This window comes from Leuresthes tenuis, unplaced genomic scaffold (assembly GCF_036924035.1).
Source record: "Leuresthes tenuis unplaced genomic scaffold, fLeuTen1.0.hap1 SCAF_20, whole genome shotgun sequence".
Classification (NCBI taxonomy): domain Eukaryota; kingdom Metazoa; phylum Chordata; class Actinopteri; order Atheriniformes; family Atherinopsidae; genus Leuresthes; species Leuresthes tenuis.
The window spans coordinates 10553053-10571579 of NW_027325374.1; the positions used below are offsets into that span (position 1 = coordinate 10553053).

Sequence of the window (18527 nt, forward strand, 5' to 3'; positions counted from 1 at the left end):
ACATATTGTTTGTTTAAAAAAAAAAAATTTCCTTTCATTTTCTAGGATTCAGACCATGGTTGCATTGGGTTAGATTTCACTTAACTGCATGTTGGACAGCTTCAATTTCCAGGATATTCATGTCAGGAGCACACCAAAGATTTTGCAGGAGGCTTTAATAAGCTGTATGGAAAAAAAAGTGTTGAACTCGAGACTCTTCTCCAAAATGATCAAACTGCACATTTGCACAATGTTCTGCCAGCAACGTTACTCCACGACTTATTTAAGACCCCATAATTTTTTTATTTCTTTTTTTTATGTGGTACAGGGACCCCTTTCTTTTACATCTAGCATCAAGTTGCTTTTTCTGTTTATTTCCCTCCATCCTTACTAGTGACAAATAAAAGTGACTAAACAAAATGATCTATCGTGAATAAAGAATCATTTTCTTCCTGGAAAACCTGACTCATTAACAGCTCAGAAGCATCTGCCTCCCTAGCGATGCCGCTCCTGTAAAACAGCTTCTTGGCCACAAAGTTCTTCACAGAAAAACACACACTTTTGCGCAACACTTGCCAACTACACTTCCTCTCGCCTAATTATTCCACCAACATTTATGAAACATTTTCACATATCATTTTATGTAGCCCACATATCAGAAGGGATCTGCTCCGTTCCACATATTAAACAGAGGCAGCATGTCAAATAATCAGTCAATATTTTTCTCCAGGTCAAAAATGACCTGCAGACATATATTGACTGATGTTATATGCAACATCAGTACTGACATTTCACAACACATCATCACACCCATGCATTACACACACTTTCATGGTCGTGAAGAAGAAAAAGTCATTACTTTTCCCGTTGTCAAGGAGAAGTTAAATAAGTTTTTCTTCTCTCATCAGTTTAAAAGCTAACATGGGTGAAATTGATCTGTAACACAATAAGAGAGTTAAAAGATCCATTTGCACAGTATGAGGGCCATTTAATGTCATGTGCAGCCAACAGCAAAGCTTAGTTTTGTTTCACTTTTCAACCACTTTCCTTTCACAAGATATTTATATCAAAGCAGTTAACAAGCAACAAGAAGCTGTCAGAGTTTTTCTAGTCCCTGCTGAGTTATATCTTGTGTAAGCAGTTCACTTTAACAATTTGTCCATAATTAGGCCCTATTAACACCACTTTATGGAATGATTCATCACTACACAAGGCTTATTAAGTGAATCCCACCGCAGTGTGAAAAGCAGAACCCATGCTGCACTGTTTGTGGTTCTGCCCTCTGCATGGGTAAGTCTACACGCTAGGTTAAGCACTAAATTGGGTAACTGTCCAGTGACAACACCTGCTCATACTGATCATCTCGTGCTGGGGAAAGACTGGAACTTCTTTATTGCAACAAACATTTTGGCCGGCAATCGATCCAAGACAAGGGATTTGGACTTAAAATGTCAACCCTGAAAGACAAGAGAAAAGAATATCTAACTGTGAAGGACATGCAGAAGGTTTTGGACTCTTGTAAGCTACAGCTTAATCAAATTGATGAGGTGTGGCCGAACATATTCATAGGAAATGTGTAAGTATGCATTCTATTTCAGGCTTATAACAAGTTTGCCTGGCAAGTATATGTGACACGTGTAATGTTAAACTTTTTCCAAAGGTCTTTGATGTAACTGCTTCCACGTATTGATTAAATCTGTGTGCTGTGATGTGTGTGAAGTCTTGAACCCTTTTCTGTCTCTTTGTCTTGCTAGGGCAGTAGCCCAAAACAAGACAGCCTTGCTGAAATTAGGTATAACTCATGTGTTAAACGCTGCTCACTCCAAGCGAGGCAGCATAGGGAACCAAAGCTTTTATGGCAACGACTTTGTGTACTTTGGCATTCCAGCAGATGATTCGACACACTTTGATCTGGATGTTTACTTCCAGCCTGCAGCCGATTTCATAAATAAAGCCCTGAAGTCACCTGGTGGTAAGACCCCTCAGTACCTCCCCCAAACATAAATGATGCATTTGTAATAGTTCTCTCTTTTAAATTTCTGCATACCAAATATTTTATTTAACTTTGGAAATAATTGATAGAGCTAACCCCTCCTCCCAAATTTCCCCTGCATTCTGCACTTTCAATGTCACCTGCAACGTAACACAGCTTGTAGCAGAGTGAAAATGTATTATCAGCCAACAGTATTAATAAGAGTCTTACCTTGCAGAATTTTAGTCTTTAATGTGACCGTGACTCCTTTCAAAGAAACTATCAAGTAGAGGACAAGTTAGGATTAAAGAGACCGTCGGCCCGTCTGCAAAGGGACTTTAAATGAACAAAGACGATGAATTGTAGGCTCTATTTTTAGCTCACAGCAGGGAAAAAGAAAGTCCACAGTGTGAGACGGGCAGTCATGTATGATATTAATAAGACCGAGGCCTCTCACTAATCCTTCCCTCACACCTCTTTCTCCCCTCATCTTTTCTCAGGGAAGGTTCTGGTGCACTGCATCATGGGAATGAGCCGCTCGTCGACCTTGGTGTTGGCGTACCTCATGATCTACCATGAACTCCCGCTAAAAAAGGCTTTGCAGAAATTGATCCAGAAAAGAGCCATCTACCCCAACAAGAATTTTCTGGCTTTGCTGCTGGATCTGGATCTTCAGATGACAAGAAAAAAGAAAACATGTCATATCTTGTAGTCAAGAAGTGTTTTCACTTTTCAGCCGCATGGCTGTGTGGTTTCAGAGGGTGACAATGTCAGGCAATCGTTTGATTCAGCAAACTAGACTGAGGCCTCTCTACAGATATGTCATGGATTTTCTTTTAACACATGACAGAATTTCTGTGAGATTCAGGTTAACACTAACACGTCACGTTAACATGTTAAACTGAAAACAAGAGGAAGAGAAAAGCTATTTTGCAAATATATTACAAGGAAAACTTTAGATGTCACTTTGGGATAAGGATTCAGACCCTTTATCAAGTTGAAGTACCTTCGGTATCAATTACAGCATCAAGTCTTTAATCTTTGAGGATTTTCTGCTGTTCTTCTCCACAAATTCTCTGGAGCTTGTAAGGGTTGGTGTAGACAGAAGGTGAACCTTTGGCCCAGCTCCTAAGGGCTCTGTGACAGGTTTTCCTCAATTATATTGTTGTGCTCGGTTCTCTTCAGCCACCACTTTCCCTGTTCCTTCTTCTGACAAACATCCCCAACTGCATGATACTGCCACCACCGTGCAAAACCATTTGGAATGGTATTGGGATGATGAAGTTTGTCTTGTTTCCTCTGGACATCAGGCTTAAAACTGGTCACACAGTTGAATTTTGATTGAGGATCTTGTTTCTCATAGTCTGGATTTAAAAAACAACAACAATTAAATACTCTAAGTAGGGTTTTTTTATGCTTTTTACTGAGGTGAGCCTTACCTGGCCACCCTGCCACAAAGCCAAAAGTGTAGCTTTGATGACTGTTTTCATGTTTCAGTTTTCATACCCACATATGACAAGCTCATGGAGCACAGTTGAGGCGAGCAATAGGTTATTTGTAAGCCTTTAAAAGAGGTTGGAATACAACAAAACATTTTTCATACTGGCTTATTAGGATAAGTCTTTCACTGGGTGCATTCTTCATGTCAAGTGAAAAGTTATCATATGTTAGCATGTTAACGTGCCAAGATTTATTTCAAGTTGAAACCTGGTTGATAACATCTTTTTTAAGCTGAGGCTACAACATCAACATCACAAAACAGCATTAAAAAATATAGACCATTTTTTTTAGTTGTGGTTTAAATAGAAGATTAAACTGATTAGTGACTAAAGCTTGTAGTCTTCAGAGATGTAATTTCAGTGCATTTACTCACTGACCCATCAGTGGGTAAATGTGGGTGTACCCCACCTCTTGCCCAATGACTGTTGGGACAGGCTCAAACACCATTAACCCCTAAATTGGGTAAAGTGGGTATAGAAAATGAATGGATGGATGGAATGATATGGAGCAGTATACGCTACGTCCTCCCACTAAGAGGTTTCTAAAGCATTTCTAAGACATTATTGTTGGACTTGAAATCTCAACTATTTCAAAGAGACACTGATTTTTGCTCTTTAGGTATTAGCCTTATAAGAATAGTAAGATAACATATTGGGAGCTGGTTGGATATGTCAGTAGACCTATTTTCCCTGCACATCCTGGTAAAATATGGTGTAAACGTGAACATGCAATCAGTGTCTACAAATAGTGTAAAAATGTTGAAGGGTGAAACAGTTTTGACCAGATTTTTACTTTTGCTTTAGCGATATCTTTTCAACAGAAAAATGCTAATTGGGCATGCTAACCATTAGCAAAGGAACACGCTAAAGCTAATACGCTGACAGGCTAATCTAGATATTGGAAAAAGAAAAACTGAGCTTAAAAACAGTGAACAGAAGTAAAAGGAACATGGAGAAACCGATGAGCAGGGCCAAAACAGGATGTGCTGTGACCTACTATACAATGACATGATGTGATTTACACAAGATGTTTATTCCCTACAAGTTTAGTGTTATTGTAAGAGAGCGTGTGTCCTTTTGGACCTGCTAATAGAGGCCTTATATTTAAAAAGAAAGAATGTCTTAACTAAAGAACAATTTAGCTGCTAAACAATAAGCAATAACTGCTACTGATTTTATCATTATTTACCAATCATTCTTCAAAGAAGATTTTTTTTCTCCTTTTCTAACAGCGGAATGGACCAAAAGTATCATGTATCATGTTTTACAAAGCACCAGGTTTTAGTAACCTCTCTAGTTGACTCAGAAAAGAGACTCAATCTACAGGATCAGTCAGTTCACAGTGTGAAATTCCTTTAGTGTGTTTGTCAAGCCAGTTGAGCTGATAACTGCTGTGCATCAAAGGTTTCAGTTCTTTGACTGTCTGTGAAATCATCTATAGAGGTATTATGAATGTCATACACACAAATATGCACCTCATTTCCAGCAGATCTTAAAAGCAATGATTTCTACCTGTTGTGAATTAAAATTTTTCTCTGAAAAGCCATCAGACTCACTTTAATATATATTCACAGTAGACAAATACTAAAATGAACAGTTCATTGGGAATAACACCCCCAAATAATATGATACAAAAATAGCAATGTGTTTAAGATATCACTAAACAGTATATGTAAACTTGATTTTTATTGATATTATTCAGAAATTCAGTGTAAAGGTATGAATTTTGGCACTGAATATTGATGAGGGGATGGGGAAAACTCCAAATTAAACTTTAGGAAATGTTTTCTTCTCTCGTGTGATTTTCTGGAACATTGTCTTGTGCAATGACTTGGTATGTCAGTATTGTAGCTTAAAATTTTCTAACTTGCAGGTTATTCTAAATTTACTAGGAGACATGATATGATCCTCTTATAAACTAAAAAAAGACTTCATCTTTGACCAGATGACAAAGTGTTGTTTATAACATATCACAGAGAAGAAGGATCTTAGAAGATGAGTATGAGGAATAAGTTCAAGTACAGCAGCACTAATCTCATTTTCTTACTATTAAAAAACAAGAAATAGCCGTGTCCTATCCTCTCTCCTGTGCTGGCAGCTCGGGTAACCTTTAAAGAATGCAGAAGATGATGCCAGAATTATTTTGGGCGGCGATTCAGATGTTAAAATAGCAAAAAAGGTTGCAGGGTAGATTACCAAGGAGAACGCAGACAGTTGTGCCGTCGACCTACATGTAGCTCTTGTACAGAGAGAGCATGAAAAGCAACGATTCCTGCCGAGGCAAGTGTCTGCTCACAGTGTGTTCTTACAAATTTATTGCAGATATGGTGGGTTGGGAAGCATTTATTAGTATACATAACCTATAGTGTGTGGATTTATTATGCTCTTTAATTTGCAAGGTAAACATTTACGAAGCACTGTCATAAATGAGAATGTACTGTTATGATATTGCTTTGGCTGATTGATTATTATTCTTTCTTCTTTTATTAATTTGCACACAAATCCAGATGAACCACATCTGAAAGGCTAAAGAGGGAAGTGTAATTCATAAAACCACCAAGAAGAGGCCCGGAGGAGGTAAAAAGCCATTTTTATTTGCCCTCCATGTTAACCGTGGGCACTTTCCCATACATAGCATCTTTAATTACACAAAAGTGGAGCAGGAAGGACAGGTTAGCCTAAGGGGGAGGCTGTGAAAGCAGCGCTGCAGCTCAACATGTGCACCAGGGAAATCAGTTCTCTGCTCCTGACTGTGGGGGGTGGGGGGTGGGGTTATACTTATAGATCAATGAGGAGAAAGAAGAGCCTCCAGGTATTCTAGGTACATGTTGTGCAAGATACAGTTCACCTTACTTTCAGTGTTCACATACTCGTATGCATTGAGCATGCACTGGGTCACATGCTTTTCTTGCATACTCTGCTCTGAGTGACACATACAACAATCAGAGATAGGTAAAGCCATTGTGATGTTTGAGTGCAGCTCCACATGCTATGGCAGCTTAACAAAGGTCACTGGAACAGATTTGGTCTCAATGACTCATCCCTGTGGACCAAAACCTGCAAACCCTCAGAGCCACATTATGTCTTCAAACACTGGAAGAATGCAAATAAGAAGCTGAGCTGCCTACAGTTTCTTTACTATAACAATTCATACACATCACTGGTAAGTCCTCAGCCTCAAGAACAATGAAACACTTGCCTAAATGGATGCTAATATATACATTATGTTTAGTATAAGTATCTCTCTAAAGCCCAGTGTATAAACTGTAAATACGCAGGTTAGACTTTCCTGCAGGAAATGAAAAGCTGTTTATAGGATTGAATGCCAATTTTCTGATCTCTGGAGAAAAATAAATCTACCAACTGCTGCTGAACTTTGGATAAAATAATAAGAGTAGCATAAGGTCAGTTTATAATTGCGTGATCTTGTGGTCCTGTGCCAGTGTGTGTTGCATTTATTGGCATAACTGCGGTCTGTATTTAATGGCTAAACTCCTGTACGTTGGATGTTATACTGTACTAAATGATACCCATTATAACCCTACACTGAATTTATTTCTGTGTTACCAAAGATGATAACCTCATTTCAGTTAAGTGTATTGGATGTTTTCATTCAAGTATTTTGGCATTCACAGGTAAAGCAGGTGGAAATGTGTACACATAACTTATAACTGTGCATGAAACTGTGTACACATAAGTGCACAACAGTGGTGTAAGTGGAGCTGTTTAAGTATAAACTTATACAGTCCCCTCAAATAGAGGATTATGTTCAGGCAGCTTTTGTATACATTTTTTTTTTCAGTTACTTGAGGAAAACAGGTATAATGAAAGAATAGTCTCACATCTACTGAAAACTGATGCTTCAGATTGTTTTAATCTAAGGCCCTGTTCAGACTTGATATCAACATGTGTCTTGGATAATCCGATATACTGTACAAGTGGTCAGTGCTGAACAGGATCTGATCCGTCAGGTCAGATTCAGAGCTGGTATGGAACCCTTGCACTGTGACTGACATGAAGAAGTTATTTCTCCAACAAACTTAGCAAACTTTGTCAGCCAGCTCAACTAACATTTAATACATTACAATTTCACAATAAAGCTTAAAAAAAAGGATCAATTGTTATAATTCCCTTTCTCAATTCTCTACTGTGATACAGCTCCCGTTGCATTATTGATACCGTTTCCACTCCGGTATGATGTACCGATATCAACTTCTGACTCTCCTGAGTTGGACAAAAATACTTAGGAGAGGCTTTGTGGATGGAAGATGTCAAGTTTGAATCCTGTCTTGTACAATATTTTTTACTTTGCTCCCACCCACAAATTTAGGTGTTAAAAGTTCATGGTTTGGGTCACAATTGATGCACATAGTTAGGTTTAGACCTCATAAAATACATGGTAAGAGTTACTGACAGGACAGTGGAATTCACGCTGATTGGGAATCTTTGTAGTACTTTTAGGCTTCATTACAGGTGTTTTGAGTCATTTTAAGATGAAGTCTGTACTTTTTCTGAGTCTCTGTATTTATATTGAGTGACTCAGAACAACCATATAAACTCAAAGCACATACAAAGAGATGTGGGTGTTTTGAGTCTGTTTGTGATTATTTGAAGTCAGTTTATAGATATATTGAGTGTTTTTGTGGTGGTTTGTTAGACTAACAAGAAACATTACCAGTTACAGAGGCCTTAGACCAGGGCCTCCTTGACTTAGCCCCCTGGGTCTATGCCCTGCAGGCATGTTCATTAATCCTTGTACGCTTCTCAGCACTCACTATGGTCCAGACTTCTTAGCAATGAGTGGTGCTGTGCTTAGCAACAGATTGTAAAAGCAGAAGTGGAGCATCCAGACATGCCCAGAGGCCTCAGCTGCCTGACGAGCCCCGAAGGGGCAGGCGGCACATATGAGACCCCCCCAGCTTCAGAGCTCCATAGACTGTTGTGGACAAAGAAAGGAACCAGCAACCATCTGGATGAAGTTTATCCCAGGATCTATATTGGAGACATGTGAGAATGAACTAATCAGTTGTAAATGCTTAATTATTCATAATTATAGACAAGTTGTAAATAATTCACAAGCAGTATGTATCACCTAGTGTAGCATATTGTGAATGGAGTCCTTAATGAAATGTCCTCAAAGATCATTCTAGTTTTTCCTTTTAGGTATGCAGCCAAAGACAAGAGGACACTCCAGGCTCACCACATCACGCATGTGCTCAATGCTGCTGATGGGAAGTTCAACGTGAACACGGGACCTAGCTTCTACCGAGACACCAAAATCACCTATCATGGAGTGGAAGCTTTTGACATGCCGTCTTTTAATTTGAGTCCCTTCTTTTACTCAGCAGCCAATTTCATCAAGAATGCTTTGAGCTTGCCAACAGGTGAGGAACTCTCAGAGTGCTCAAGGTATTTCTCATCATCTCCACACATTAACTAGGGGGAAACAAGGCAGGGTGCAGAAACATTTGTCAGTCATCTCTCATAACAGCAGTCCCCAGTTGTATTAGTTATTAAAATGCAAATCAAACCACTAAACATAATATCAAGCTAATATCTTTCCCCCACGGTAATCTTCTCATGGCCTCAGACCTTTGTCAGGAAAATTAGTTTTAAATGGATTGCCCTGGTAATTTGTAAGCAACACTTTTATTGGGCATGGAAATTACACAATTATGTTTGTGGTCTGTTCCTGCATGGCCTGTTATGCAAAGTGAAGTCAGTATCTGACATGACAGTAATAAGATGAGGCTTCCTTCTTCACATGCTGGCTGATCAGGGGCTCCAGTGTGTGGCAGGGCCTACAGTAATCCTCGGCAGAAATACACAGAAGCCAAGACAGTTCAATTACGCGCTCCTCTGCTCCCTAATCCTCAGGCCTGATAAGGAACCAGGGATTACCGTGTGTAGAAACATTTGTTGCTACATTGTTGTAAACTTTTAGTCAGGAGTTAGAAGTACTCCTCTCTGTGATGTGCATGGTTTTATATCACAGAGAAGAAACAAATTGAGAATCTAGAAAAATGTTTGAATAATATTGATTTCTTGAGCTTGTATATGATGCAGAAGCCCTAAAATCATCCACAGGAAATCATCATCATTGTCATTATTTTTCTAATAATGGCAGGTAAAGTTTTTGTCCACTGTGCAATGGGTCTCAGCCGCTCATCCACCTTGGTTCTGGCCTATCTGATGATCAATGAGAACATGACTTTGGTGGACGCCATTAAAGCTGTCAGCGCCAATAGGAATATTTCCCCTAACGAGGGTTTCTTGGAGCAGCTCAGAAAGCTGGATAAAGAGCTTCACTTCCAAGGATCATCAGGGAAACTGGAGCTTTGATGACTGGACTGGAAGTAATTTTGCCTACTGCAAATATATGTATACAAAACATATATTGTTACAGTAAGATCGAATATAGAATGTATTTCAACTGTGTTTACATTGTGAGATAAATTCCATCTTTGTGCAACAAATTACATCTGACAAAAAAAAGCTATCTATTCTCTGTATCGAAGCAATTGCATAATTTTTCAGTAACTAAGAAAACAGACACCACACACGGCAGGAATAAAGAAAAGCAAAAAGTAAATAGGACTAAACGTGCATGAAGTCAAAAGTCCAAAATAAAGAAAGAACTCTAAACATTAACATTTCGGAAAAGACTCTTACTACACTTACATTCTGTGTTGATGTGGGTTGGCAACAGTGAAACTACACCATACTTAGAGAGTTCATTCTACGCTGTTTAATGCAGGCTGTGTAAATATAGTTAAGCCGGTAAATGCTGGTAATTTAGAAACATCAAAACGGAAAGAAAAAAAGCCGCAGAAGTTAAATTCAGTGTTGTCACTAGCTGATCCACCCTCATCCTAATATCTTCATAATTATCAACATCAGTTCAAATTAGTGGAACTGTATGAAAATATCTGAGCGTTATGTGAAATGTTGCAGCTGCACGAAATCATAGTCTCAGTCAACAGAGTGATTTTTTTTTCTTTCATAAAGAATAGTCCATTGTTCCCTGAGGTGCAAACATCTCCATAACGCATAGGGAATTCCACTGGCTATCATGTGCGCAGCTCATAGACTTCCAGGTCCTGTCATTCAGTTAGTAAACTTTCCAGTGCAAAAAGACTATCCCACTGCTGATGCAGCACGTGGAAAAGATGGAGCTGGTCTGAGAGTAAATCAGTGAGCAGAAAACTGCGAGGCAGAAGACAAAAACTGAGACAGAAACTCAATAAACAGCTTGTTTTTTTTTTTTGGAGCCAGAGTTTACTGTAGCTTAGAATTTAACCTAGCGAAACCGGTAGGTTGTCACCTATAAAGTTCTATTGCAACACATAAAGTATTGTTCATATGAATCTTACACATAGAAGAAAATCGATGCACGGAACCATTTTACAGGACTTCCTAGAGTCACTTTTTTTGGTTGCTTGGCAACCAGTCATAAGCATATGATAATAAAACGGCTATGTCAGCAATCACTGCTTGTTTCTTATATTGTCCACTGCTTTATCTGTTTGTCTAGATATGGTGTGAAATATACAGTAGCTTCCATTGTCAGTTCCAGGAAGTAACTGCCTCTGGACAACTTTCTCTGAAGGTTCTCTCCAGTTTCCACAAAAATAACCCTTAGAGACTGTTGTGTGAAAGCTTCCTGAAGTTCTTCTGAAAGTTGCATTCCCTAACCTGAAGGGAACCTGCAAACTGTTCCCAAAATGCTCAGTGAACGTCCTCTGAAGGTTTCACAAAACAACTTTCAGAGAACCGTAAGTGAACTTTTATCAAAGCATCTCTATAACTTATCTCCAAATTCTACAAATATAACCTTTATAGGATTTATAGAGTGTTCCCTGAAGGTCCTCCAAGGGTTTACAGATAACCCTCAGGTAATTTTGCAGATCTCTTAGACTTTCTCCATCCTCACATCTCTCACTTGCAGCTCTAAGATGCTGTCATGTTTGATAATGGTGGAGGACACAAGTAAAGACTCAAATACAGGAGGCGAAAAGATGAAGAACAAACCTTTAACTAGTCAAGTTCATGAAAATACAGAACACGAAAATCCATATGACAAGGTTAAAGCTAAAGCAAAGAACATAGCAAAAATCTATAGACCACACAAAGAGGAGATATACTAGCATTATGAAAAACACCCTAACTTCTATAAGCCCAATTCAGCAGAGTTACTGTAATGCTGAGTTCAGACGGGTCTGAAATCTTCCTCCAGCTCTTGGTCTTTGAATTAATGAGTTGCTGTTCCTCACATAACTCTTTCTACAATACGCCTGCGCTCAGCTACCCATACTTTCATGATGATAATCACACTAGTACAGTCATTGGAAAACTTTTGTCGAATTGAAATGCTGGTGGACAATTTAAACATGTAACTACTCCATACATTTCTACTCTCATATGCCAAGCCAGGAAACAGTTAGTGAATAAAAACTAAGCAGAGGGACTCTTCCCACTTGGGCATCTGAAGTTTATGATGTGTGTAGTTAATCAAATATGTCTAGAAACTGAGGCGAATAACACAGCGACATGTGGTTTTGTGGGCATTAAATGCAAGTCAATACTTTGTGGCCCAGAGAGACGACTTCCTTCATGATGGATCTGTTTTCCTGCACTCAATATTTATGCTAAGCTAATCACCTCACTGGAGTGGCCCTGATGTACGGTACAAAACATAACATTTCACAACAGAGCAACACTGAGCTGAGTTGTTCAGTTTGTCTCAACACGTGCAGCTTTGCTTCTCTCACAGTCATCTGAGGAATAAATAGCCCACTTTCTTTTGGCCCGGTCTCTGGTATGTTCAGCTGCCTCGTTCCAAAAGGGTAACATCACTGATATCCAGCTCAGAAAGAAAACAGGGCGTGCGGCAGCAGTGCGCTTATGGGTTTATTGTAAGGTCGTTCTAAATTGCAGGAAAGCCGCAATACATTTTTCCATCTCGGACCATATTTAGGAAAGTTATCTAACTGATAGCTGTGTAACGAGTTGAAAATAAATTGTGATAATTATACAACAACACTGAGGTCAGAGGTGCGGATATGAGCTCAGAGGAGGAGTCAAAATATCAGACACCACCCACCTGCGATCTGCTCAGCCGTCTGCTGAAGAACAGACGCCCCACTGGAGCTGTCAATGAGGTTTGGCCCAACCTCTTCATCGGGAATGCGTAAGTGACATTCTCACTTTGGGGCCCTGCTGCAATGTGATGGTCTGATTGTGAAACTGTTGCTGCAAACAAGTCATGTATTAGGCCAGCTGATGGTACAAATACAAGATCTGTACATTTGAGTCATCAGTGATGCATTTTGCAAACATATGTTTCCAGTGTTGGCCACAGGCGAGTAAAGGCAGCTAAGAATGACTTTCCTTGCATCATCTCACATGTGATTTACAGGGTGACAGCTCAGGATAAAATCCTGTTAGCGAATCTGCAAATAACACATGTGGTGAATGCTGCAGATGGCCCGCGGCACATTGACACAGGGCCATGTTTCTACAAAGGCACCAACATACTGTATCATGGAATCGAAGCACCAGACTGCAAAGATTTTGACTTGAGCCCATTCTTCACTGAGACGGCCGATTTCATTCACAAAGCCCTGAGTCAGAAAGGTAAGAGTCCATTTGAAAACAGCAGAAATCCATCAGGATGTAGGTGTAGATATATCATAGTCCAGTACATCAAAATACACAAATGTGGAGCATAATCACATCAAAAATGGCTAAATGTCAAGCAAATCTTCAAAACTATGACTAAAAAATGCTGACATTTCTTGTTTTGTTTGCATATATAATTACATTCAAGAGGGAGTGAATAAATATTGATCACTGAAACTAAACTGTCAAATGTCTCCGGGTGAATTCACAGTGTCGCTTTGGGTATTTGTAAGCAGGCACCTTTAGCCCTTTCATTTGATTTACTTAATTCAAGAGCTTACATTTTTTTCCCTGTCTTGTGCCAGAATAGATCATTGTCCTTTGACTATGCAGGTAAGGTGCTTGTCCACTGTGCTCGAGGAATCAGTCGCTCAGCTGCACTTGTGCTGGCCTTCCTGATGATCAAAGAAAGACTCACCCTTGTCCAGGCGGTGGAGGTTGTTTGCAGGAGCAGAAACATCCTCCCGAATATTGGGTTTCTGAAACAGCTCTGTCATCTGGACTCAACCTTGGCTTCACAGAGGGGAATGACATAACATCGGGAGGCGGAGCGGAGGCGTGGATGAATGTTAGGGTGTGACATTATAAGAGATGCCAAACCTGACCACCGTTTGGTGGAATCTCTTTCTTCTCTGGTGCCTGGTGGAATCATTAAAAACTAAGCATTAAGCGCGCCTTATTGGCACCCATGAATATCTTCAGACAGAAATCAATGCAAATGAATCAGTTTTGTACAGTAAATACGTTTCAATACCATACTGATTATTGTAAACCAAGGTTTATACTCAATGAAATAAAAAGAAAAAATGAATGTCTACTGGACAGATTTATTTTGCATCCTTCACTATTATGTGCCAACTATGACAGTCTCTAAATGTTTCTTGGAGCATTTCAAAAGCTTCCTGCACCTGCCTGCTGGTTGTTTCTGATACTCTTCAGCTCTTGTGCATTCAAGCTCCTTTGAGTTTGAAATATTTGCAAGGCCAGATTTCAGCTTGACATCTCATGCAATCCATCTTTATTTTTTCATCTGTTTTATTGAGCTTTTGGACGTAAGCTTTGGGTTTTGGGCCTGCTGAAAAACCCGAGAACTTTGCCTCAACACTTGTTTTCTGACACTCGAAAACACATTTTGTTGTAAAATGCTTGGTAAAAATGCTCAGCATGAAGATCTGTCAGTGTCTTCAGCTTCACCCTTCACACACACAAAGTCATTTATTTTTTATCTTTACTCAGGAAAGATGGTTTGAGATGCAAGATTTCTTCTCTTGTCAAGATGTCAGCATGAGAAACATTTTTGAATAGTAGTTTTGAATTAATTAGTAATTTGAATGCTGTACCCTCTTGCCCGATGACCACTGGGATAGGCTCCAGCCCCCCTGCGACCCAACCGACGGATTAAGCGGGTATAGAAAATGGATGGATGGAAATTTGAATGCTACTGCAATAAAAGACTGGACCATACCAACTAAATCCAGCACATTTCTCTTCCAGTTAAAAAAAAAATTGTATAACAGCAACAGGTTTCTTCAGGGCAGGTCATAAAACACCTAATCATATTTGAAAAGCATTCTATGCACAAGGAGCATAAAAGGAGAAAGCCATTTTACCCAGCCAGTCCTGAATGCACCTACGGATGTGGCATCATGTTGATTGGTATGATCCGATAGAAAGCTGGAGATGTAAGTAGGTCATTTACTAAACAATGACTCAGCAATAAACAGCAACATGTGCAATTTTGTTTGAACGAAAACCATACTAAAGAGTAATACAAGGCGGAATGGTGGCTGATTGAGCCTGCATTTACCACAAAGGGTAATCCAGCAAGAGTTTATTCTTTAAAGACAGAATGACGATGCGGACATACAAATCAAACATCACCATAATCTAACAAAGAGAGAAAAGAACATTGCACAGTTTTCTGTCTGGCTGCTAAAGGAAAGCAGTTTTGTTAACAAAGGGAAGGTGGGAAAAAAAACAGTTTGGGTCTCATCTCTTTTAACAGATTGTCTAGAGGGACATTAAAAACTAGTCTTTCTTCAGGCTGTGTGCCTTGATATTTATAAGAAGTGACTTATTATATACATACATCATCTAGTGTCAGAAGAGAAGGATCAGCTGCCTTATGGTGGGAATGAGTGATGGTCATGCATTCACTTATTTTGTAATGTAGGACTAGTTTTAAGTTAAACAGTTAGAGCTCCAGTGACTGAAAAGCTTCCTGCAGAAGCTCTACAGATTGATTCAAAGAAGGCACCACTGTACAAAGATCGTGTCATCAGCATATGAATGTATGTTGGTATGTTCTATCTCATTTATGAAAACAGAGAATAAAATGGGTGCAGAAATAGATTTTTGTGGAACACCTGTGGTAACTGTGAGAGAGGCTGATGTGTAGCTCTCTACAGTAACAGCATCAAGTCATTTTTCTAAAACCGATTCAAAGCCATTACACTACGGCCTATAGACCCAAGTCTTTGTAATAGAGATTTGTGATATACAGAAAGCTTTGGACAAGTAAACAAGTAAAGCTACACAGTGCTGTTCACTGTCTAATGATTTCACTATATCATTTGTGACTGGCATTGCTGCTGTAAAACAGAGACGTTAACTGGGATATTTGAGAACTACATGTAGCCTGTGGGAGTATTACGTGTTTTAGTATCAGCATTTCGGATTCTCTCAACTTGCCCTTTTCCCTCGTGCTGTAAAAAACTGAAAAGGTCATTTGAACACAGAAAAAAAAACTCTTATGGGCTATTGGAACTCTTATTTCTTTTAATGTTTGATCGAGGAATTATTTTAAATGATGAAACCTATAATTAAATATAATTAAATCCAGCAATTGTTTTATATGTGTATTGTGTTTTTTTGCCATTTGAAAACCTTGTGTTGCTGTTGTTCGGTGACCTCAGGCATGATTTTCTAAATATTCTTACTGTACCCATTTAGTTTATTTACTTTCATAAATTCTCTGCTTAGAGCTCAATTAAAGACAACAGTTCCTCTCAGGCCTGTCACATTGGCCCTCAAAAAGAATTCATATCAGGCAAGCAGCGAAAACATCTTGACATGCGGTGAGGTTTCCTGAATGTTTGACAAATAGACAGAACAAAAAGCCTGAATGCAACATGCATCTGAAAATGGCAGAAATGCATAGTAAATATAAAATGAAGCTAAAATATGATGGAACACTGGTATGATCCGTTAAGCTTGTGTCTAAAACATAGCACAATAAACATCAACTGCCAAGACCCCTGCTGCACTTGAACAACACGAAGACAGCGTATTCCTATAAATAAACAATGCTCCACTTACTTATTCACATTTTCTCAAAACACAGCGTTTTAACTGCTGCAATCTGGTGACGTACGGCTAAAACTGTGATGTGTCTAAAAAGGCTTGATACAAAATGACAAAAATATGCCAGCATGGTTCTGAGCGAGTATACAGATTCAGGTCAGACTTTGAAAAGAGATGAAACGCTGAAGCTATCTTAATAAGAAATGCTCTCAAGAGCTCAGTGGGAGAAAGATGCTGTCAAAATAAAAGGAATTGGATATCACAGGTTTAATGACTTCACTGTCAGAATGAATGATGGCAGAGTATGAAGATATGAGGGAAAAATAAAGGAGCCCGATGGTGTGAAAACTCAGTCTGACATGTTAGCAGCTTCATCCAGCCTCTCTGCAGTACAGTCATCATCACGCTCTCACTTTTGGGGCTCACATTCAGATCTCTGAATGGACCATGCATATCATATAATGGCAAATCAAAGGCATACGCCATCCTGTGAAAAGCCACATCTGTCTAACAGTCTGGCACATTTCACTTCTCTGGCCCCCGGAGGCTCCAGAAGATGCAGAACATACTTAACGGGTGTTGTGAGGCTGCGCTTACACGGTTTCTCCCAGCGTCTGAAGATATGCAGAGAGGCTAAGAGAGACTGACACAATTTCAAGGAGTCGCTCACACAACTGAGCAAAAGCTCAGAATGCCCTGCTCACTCCAGTGAATATGGGGATCCTTTGGCAAATGCAAAGTTTGGATAAACCCAGCTTCCTGCTGGCAGCAGAGATTAAAGTTGTGTGTTTAGACTTGGATGGCAGGGACTGGCTGGTTGGAAGTTTTCCCCACAGGCAGAGAACATGGCAGCTAAGGTCAGGGGCTCGCCACATCACAGCCCTAAAAATATCCTCTGGATCTGATGCCCGTCACAGAGGCAGTTATACAATCCGTGCCCTGACTTGAGCCTCGCCATAACTAAACCTTACCGTGTTCTGCCTTTGCAGATGAAAAACAAATTCTGGACAAAGACATCGAAGGACCTCGATGTCATGGTGAGTAGCGCTAAAGATGCATGTTGAAAACAAAGATAAAAAAGTGTATCTTTTCACAATTATTGAAGGAGAAGGGCATTTCTTTTTCCTCCTCTCGCAGATATATCCTGTGTGAAAGGCAGCCACAAAGAGAAAATGGCTTCTCACAAGTGGAAGAACGGCACAACGATAAATGTTACAAAAGCAGCAGAAGAATCCAGTCCAGAGGATGATTATGTCACACCTGGGGGCTATGAGCTGGAGAAAATCCTCAACCGTGGGAGTGTGACTTACACTCACGTCAATGAAGTCTGGCCTAATGTCTACATTGGGGACGAGTAAGTAAGAAAAGTGCTCAAATGACTAAACTGGTCAAAATAATAGGGGGATTAACATGACATTCACACTGGCTTCTTGCAGGCAGACCGCAAAGGACAAATTTAACCTGAAGAAGTTGGGGATTACGCACATCTTGAATGCAGCAGAGGGGACATGGAACAGCGTGGACACTGGAGCTGGTTACTACAGTGACATGGACATAGTTTATTATGGTGTGGTAGCAGAAGACATCCCAACCTTTGACCTCAGCCAGTATTTCTTCTCTGCTGCCCAGTTTATTCAGGAGACCCTCAGCAATCCTCAGAGTAAGACAGTTTGAGAATTCACAGAAGAGAATGTGATGTCGTTCTGGTTTCAGTTAAAGGTAAAACAACTCTTTGTGTATTTCCAGATAAGCTGCTGGTGCATTGTGTGATGGGAAGGAGTCGATCTGCCACTCTTTTCCTCGCCTACCTCATGATCTACGAGAACATGACGGTGGTGGACGCCATTGAGCACGTCAAGAAACGCAGGCGGATCATCCCCAACTTCGGCTTCCTGAAGCAGCTGAGAGAGTTGGACCAGCAGCTTGTGGAGAAAAGGAAAAGCTTGTCGGAGCAGAGCTGATTGGACTCTTTGTTATATTGTGGACTACTTTCAAGTCAAGTCTCTGATTTCAATACAAACTCAAACACAAAGTTCATTGGCACTAAACAATTAGAATGATGTTGCATTTGGACGGTTAAGCAGCTCTGTATC

At 39.8% G+C, this 18527-nt stretch overlaps 4 protein-coding genes across 5 annotated transcripts; all 4 read left to right on the forward strand.

Annotated features, from left to right (window-relative positions):
• The first annotated feature begins 1337 nt into the window (after positions 1 to 1337).
• On the forward strand, positions 1338 to 2751 carry LOC140278120 (dual specificity protein phosphatase 13A-like). The gene is made up of 3 exons (XM_072373055.1): positions 1338 to 1555; positions 1734 to 1951; positions 2452 to 2751. Exons 1-3 carry the CDS (start codon positions 1428 to 1430, stop codon positions 2661 to 2663), a joined length of 558 nt encoding a protein of 185 aa, XP_072229156.1. The 5' UTR covers positions 1338 to 1427; the 3' UTR covers positions 2664 to 2751.
• Positions 2752 to 5955: 3204 nt separating this feature from the next.
• On the forward strand, positions 5956 to 9931 carry LOC140278299 (dual specificity phosphatase 29-like). Of its 2 annotated transcripts, none has more exons than XM_072373278.1 (4): positions 5956 to 6027; positions 8267 to 8457; positions 8614 to 8834; positions 9578 to 9931. In XM_072373278.1, exons 2-4 carry the CDS (start codon positions 8303 to 8305, stop codon positions 9790 to 9792), a joined length of 591 nt encoding a protein of 196 aa, XP_072229379.1. In that variant the 5' UTR covers positions 5956 to 6027; positions 8267 to 8302; the 3' UTR covers positions 9793 to 9931. The 2 variants fall into 2 exon arrangements, with proteins under 2 accessions (XP_072229379.1, XP_072229380.1); XM_072373279.1 differs by having other exon boundaries at positions 8273 to 8457.
• Positions 9932 to 12492: 2561 nt separating this feature from the next.
• Positions 12493 to 13667, forward strand: LOC140278017 (dual specificity protein phosphatase 13B-like). Its single transcript, XM_072372907.1, has 3 exons — positions 12493 to 12640; positions 12869 to 13086; positions 13465 to 13667. Exons 1-3 carry the CDS (start codon positions 12513 to 12515, stop codon positions 13665 to 13667), a joined length of 549 nt encoding a protein of 182 aa, XP_072229008.1. The 5' UTR covers positions 12493 to 12512.
• A 3761-nt stretch (positions 13668 to 17428) lies between these two features.
• LOC140278119 (dual specificity phosphatase 29-like) lies at positions 17429 to 18447 on the forward strand. The gene is made up of 4 exons (XM_072373054.1): positions 17429 to 17471; positions 17572 to 17788; positions 17871 to 18094; positions 18181 to 18447. The coding sequence occupies exons 2-4, from the start codon at positions 17607 to 17609 to the stop codon at positions 18393 to 18395; spliced, it is 621 nt and encodes a 206-aa protein (XP_072229155.1). The 5' UTR covers positions 17429 to 17471; positions 17572 to 17606; the 3' UTR covers positions 18396 to 18447.
• Positions 18448 to 18527: the final 80 nt, after the last annotated feature.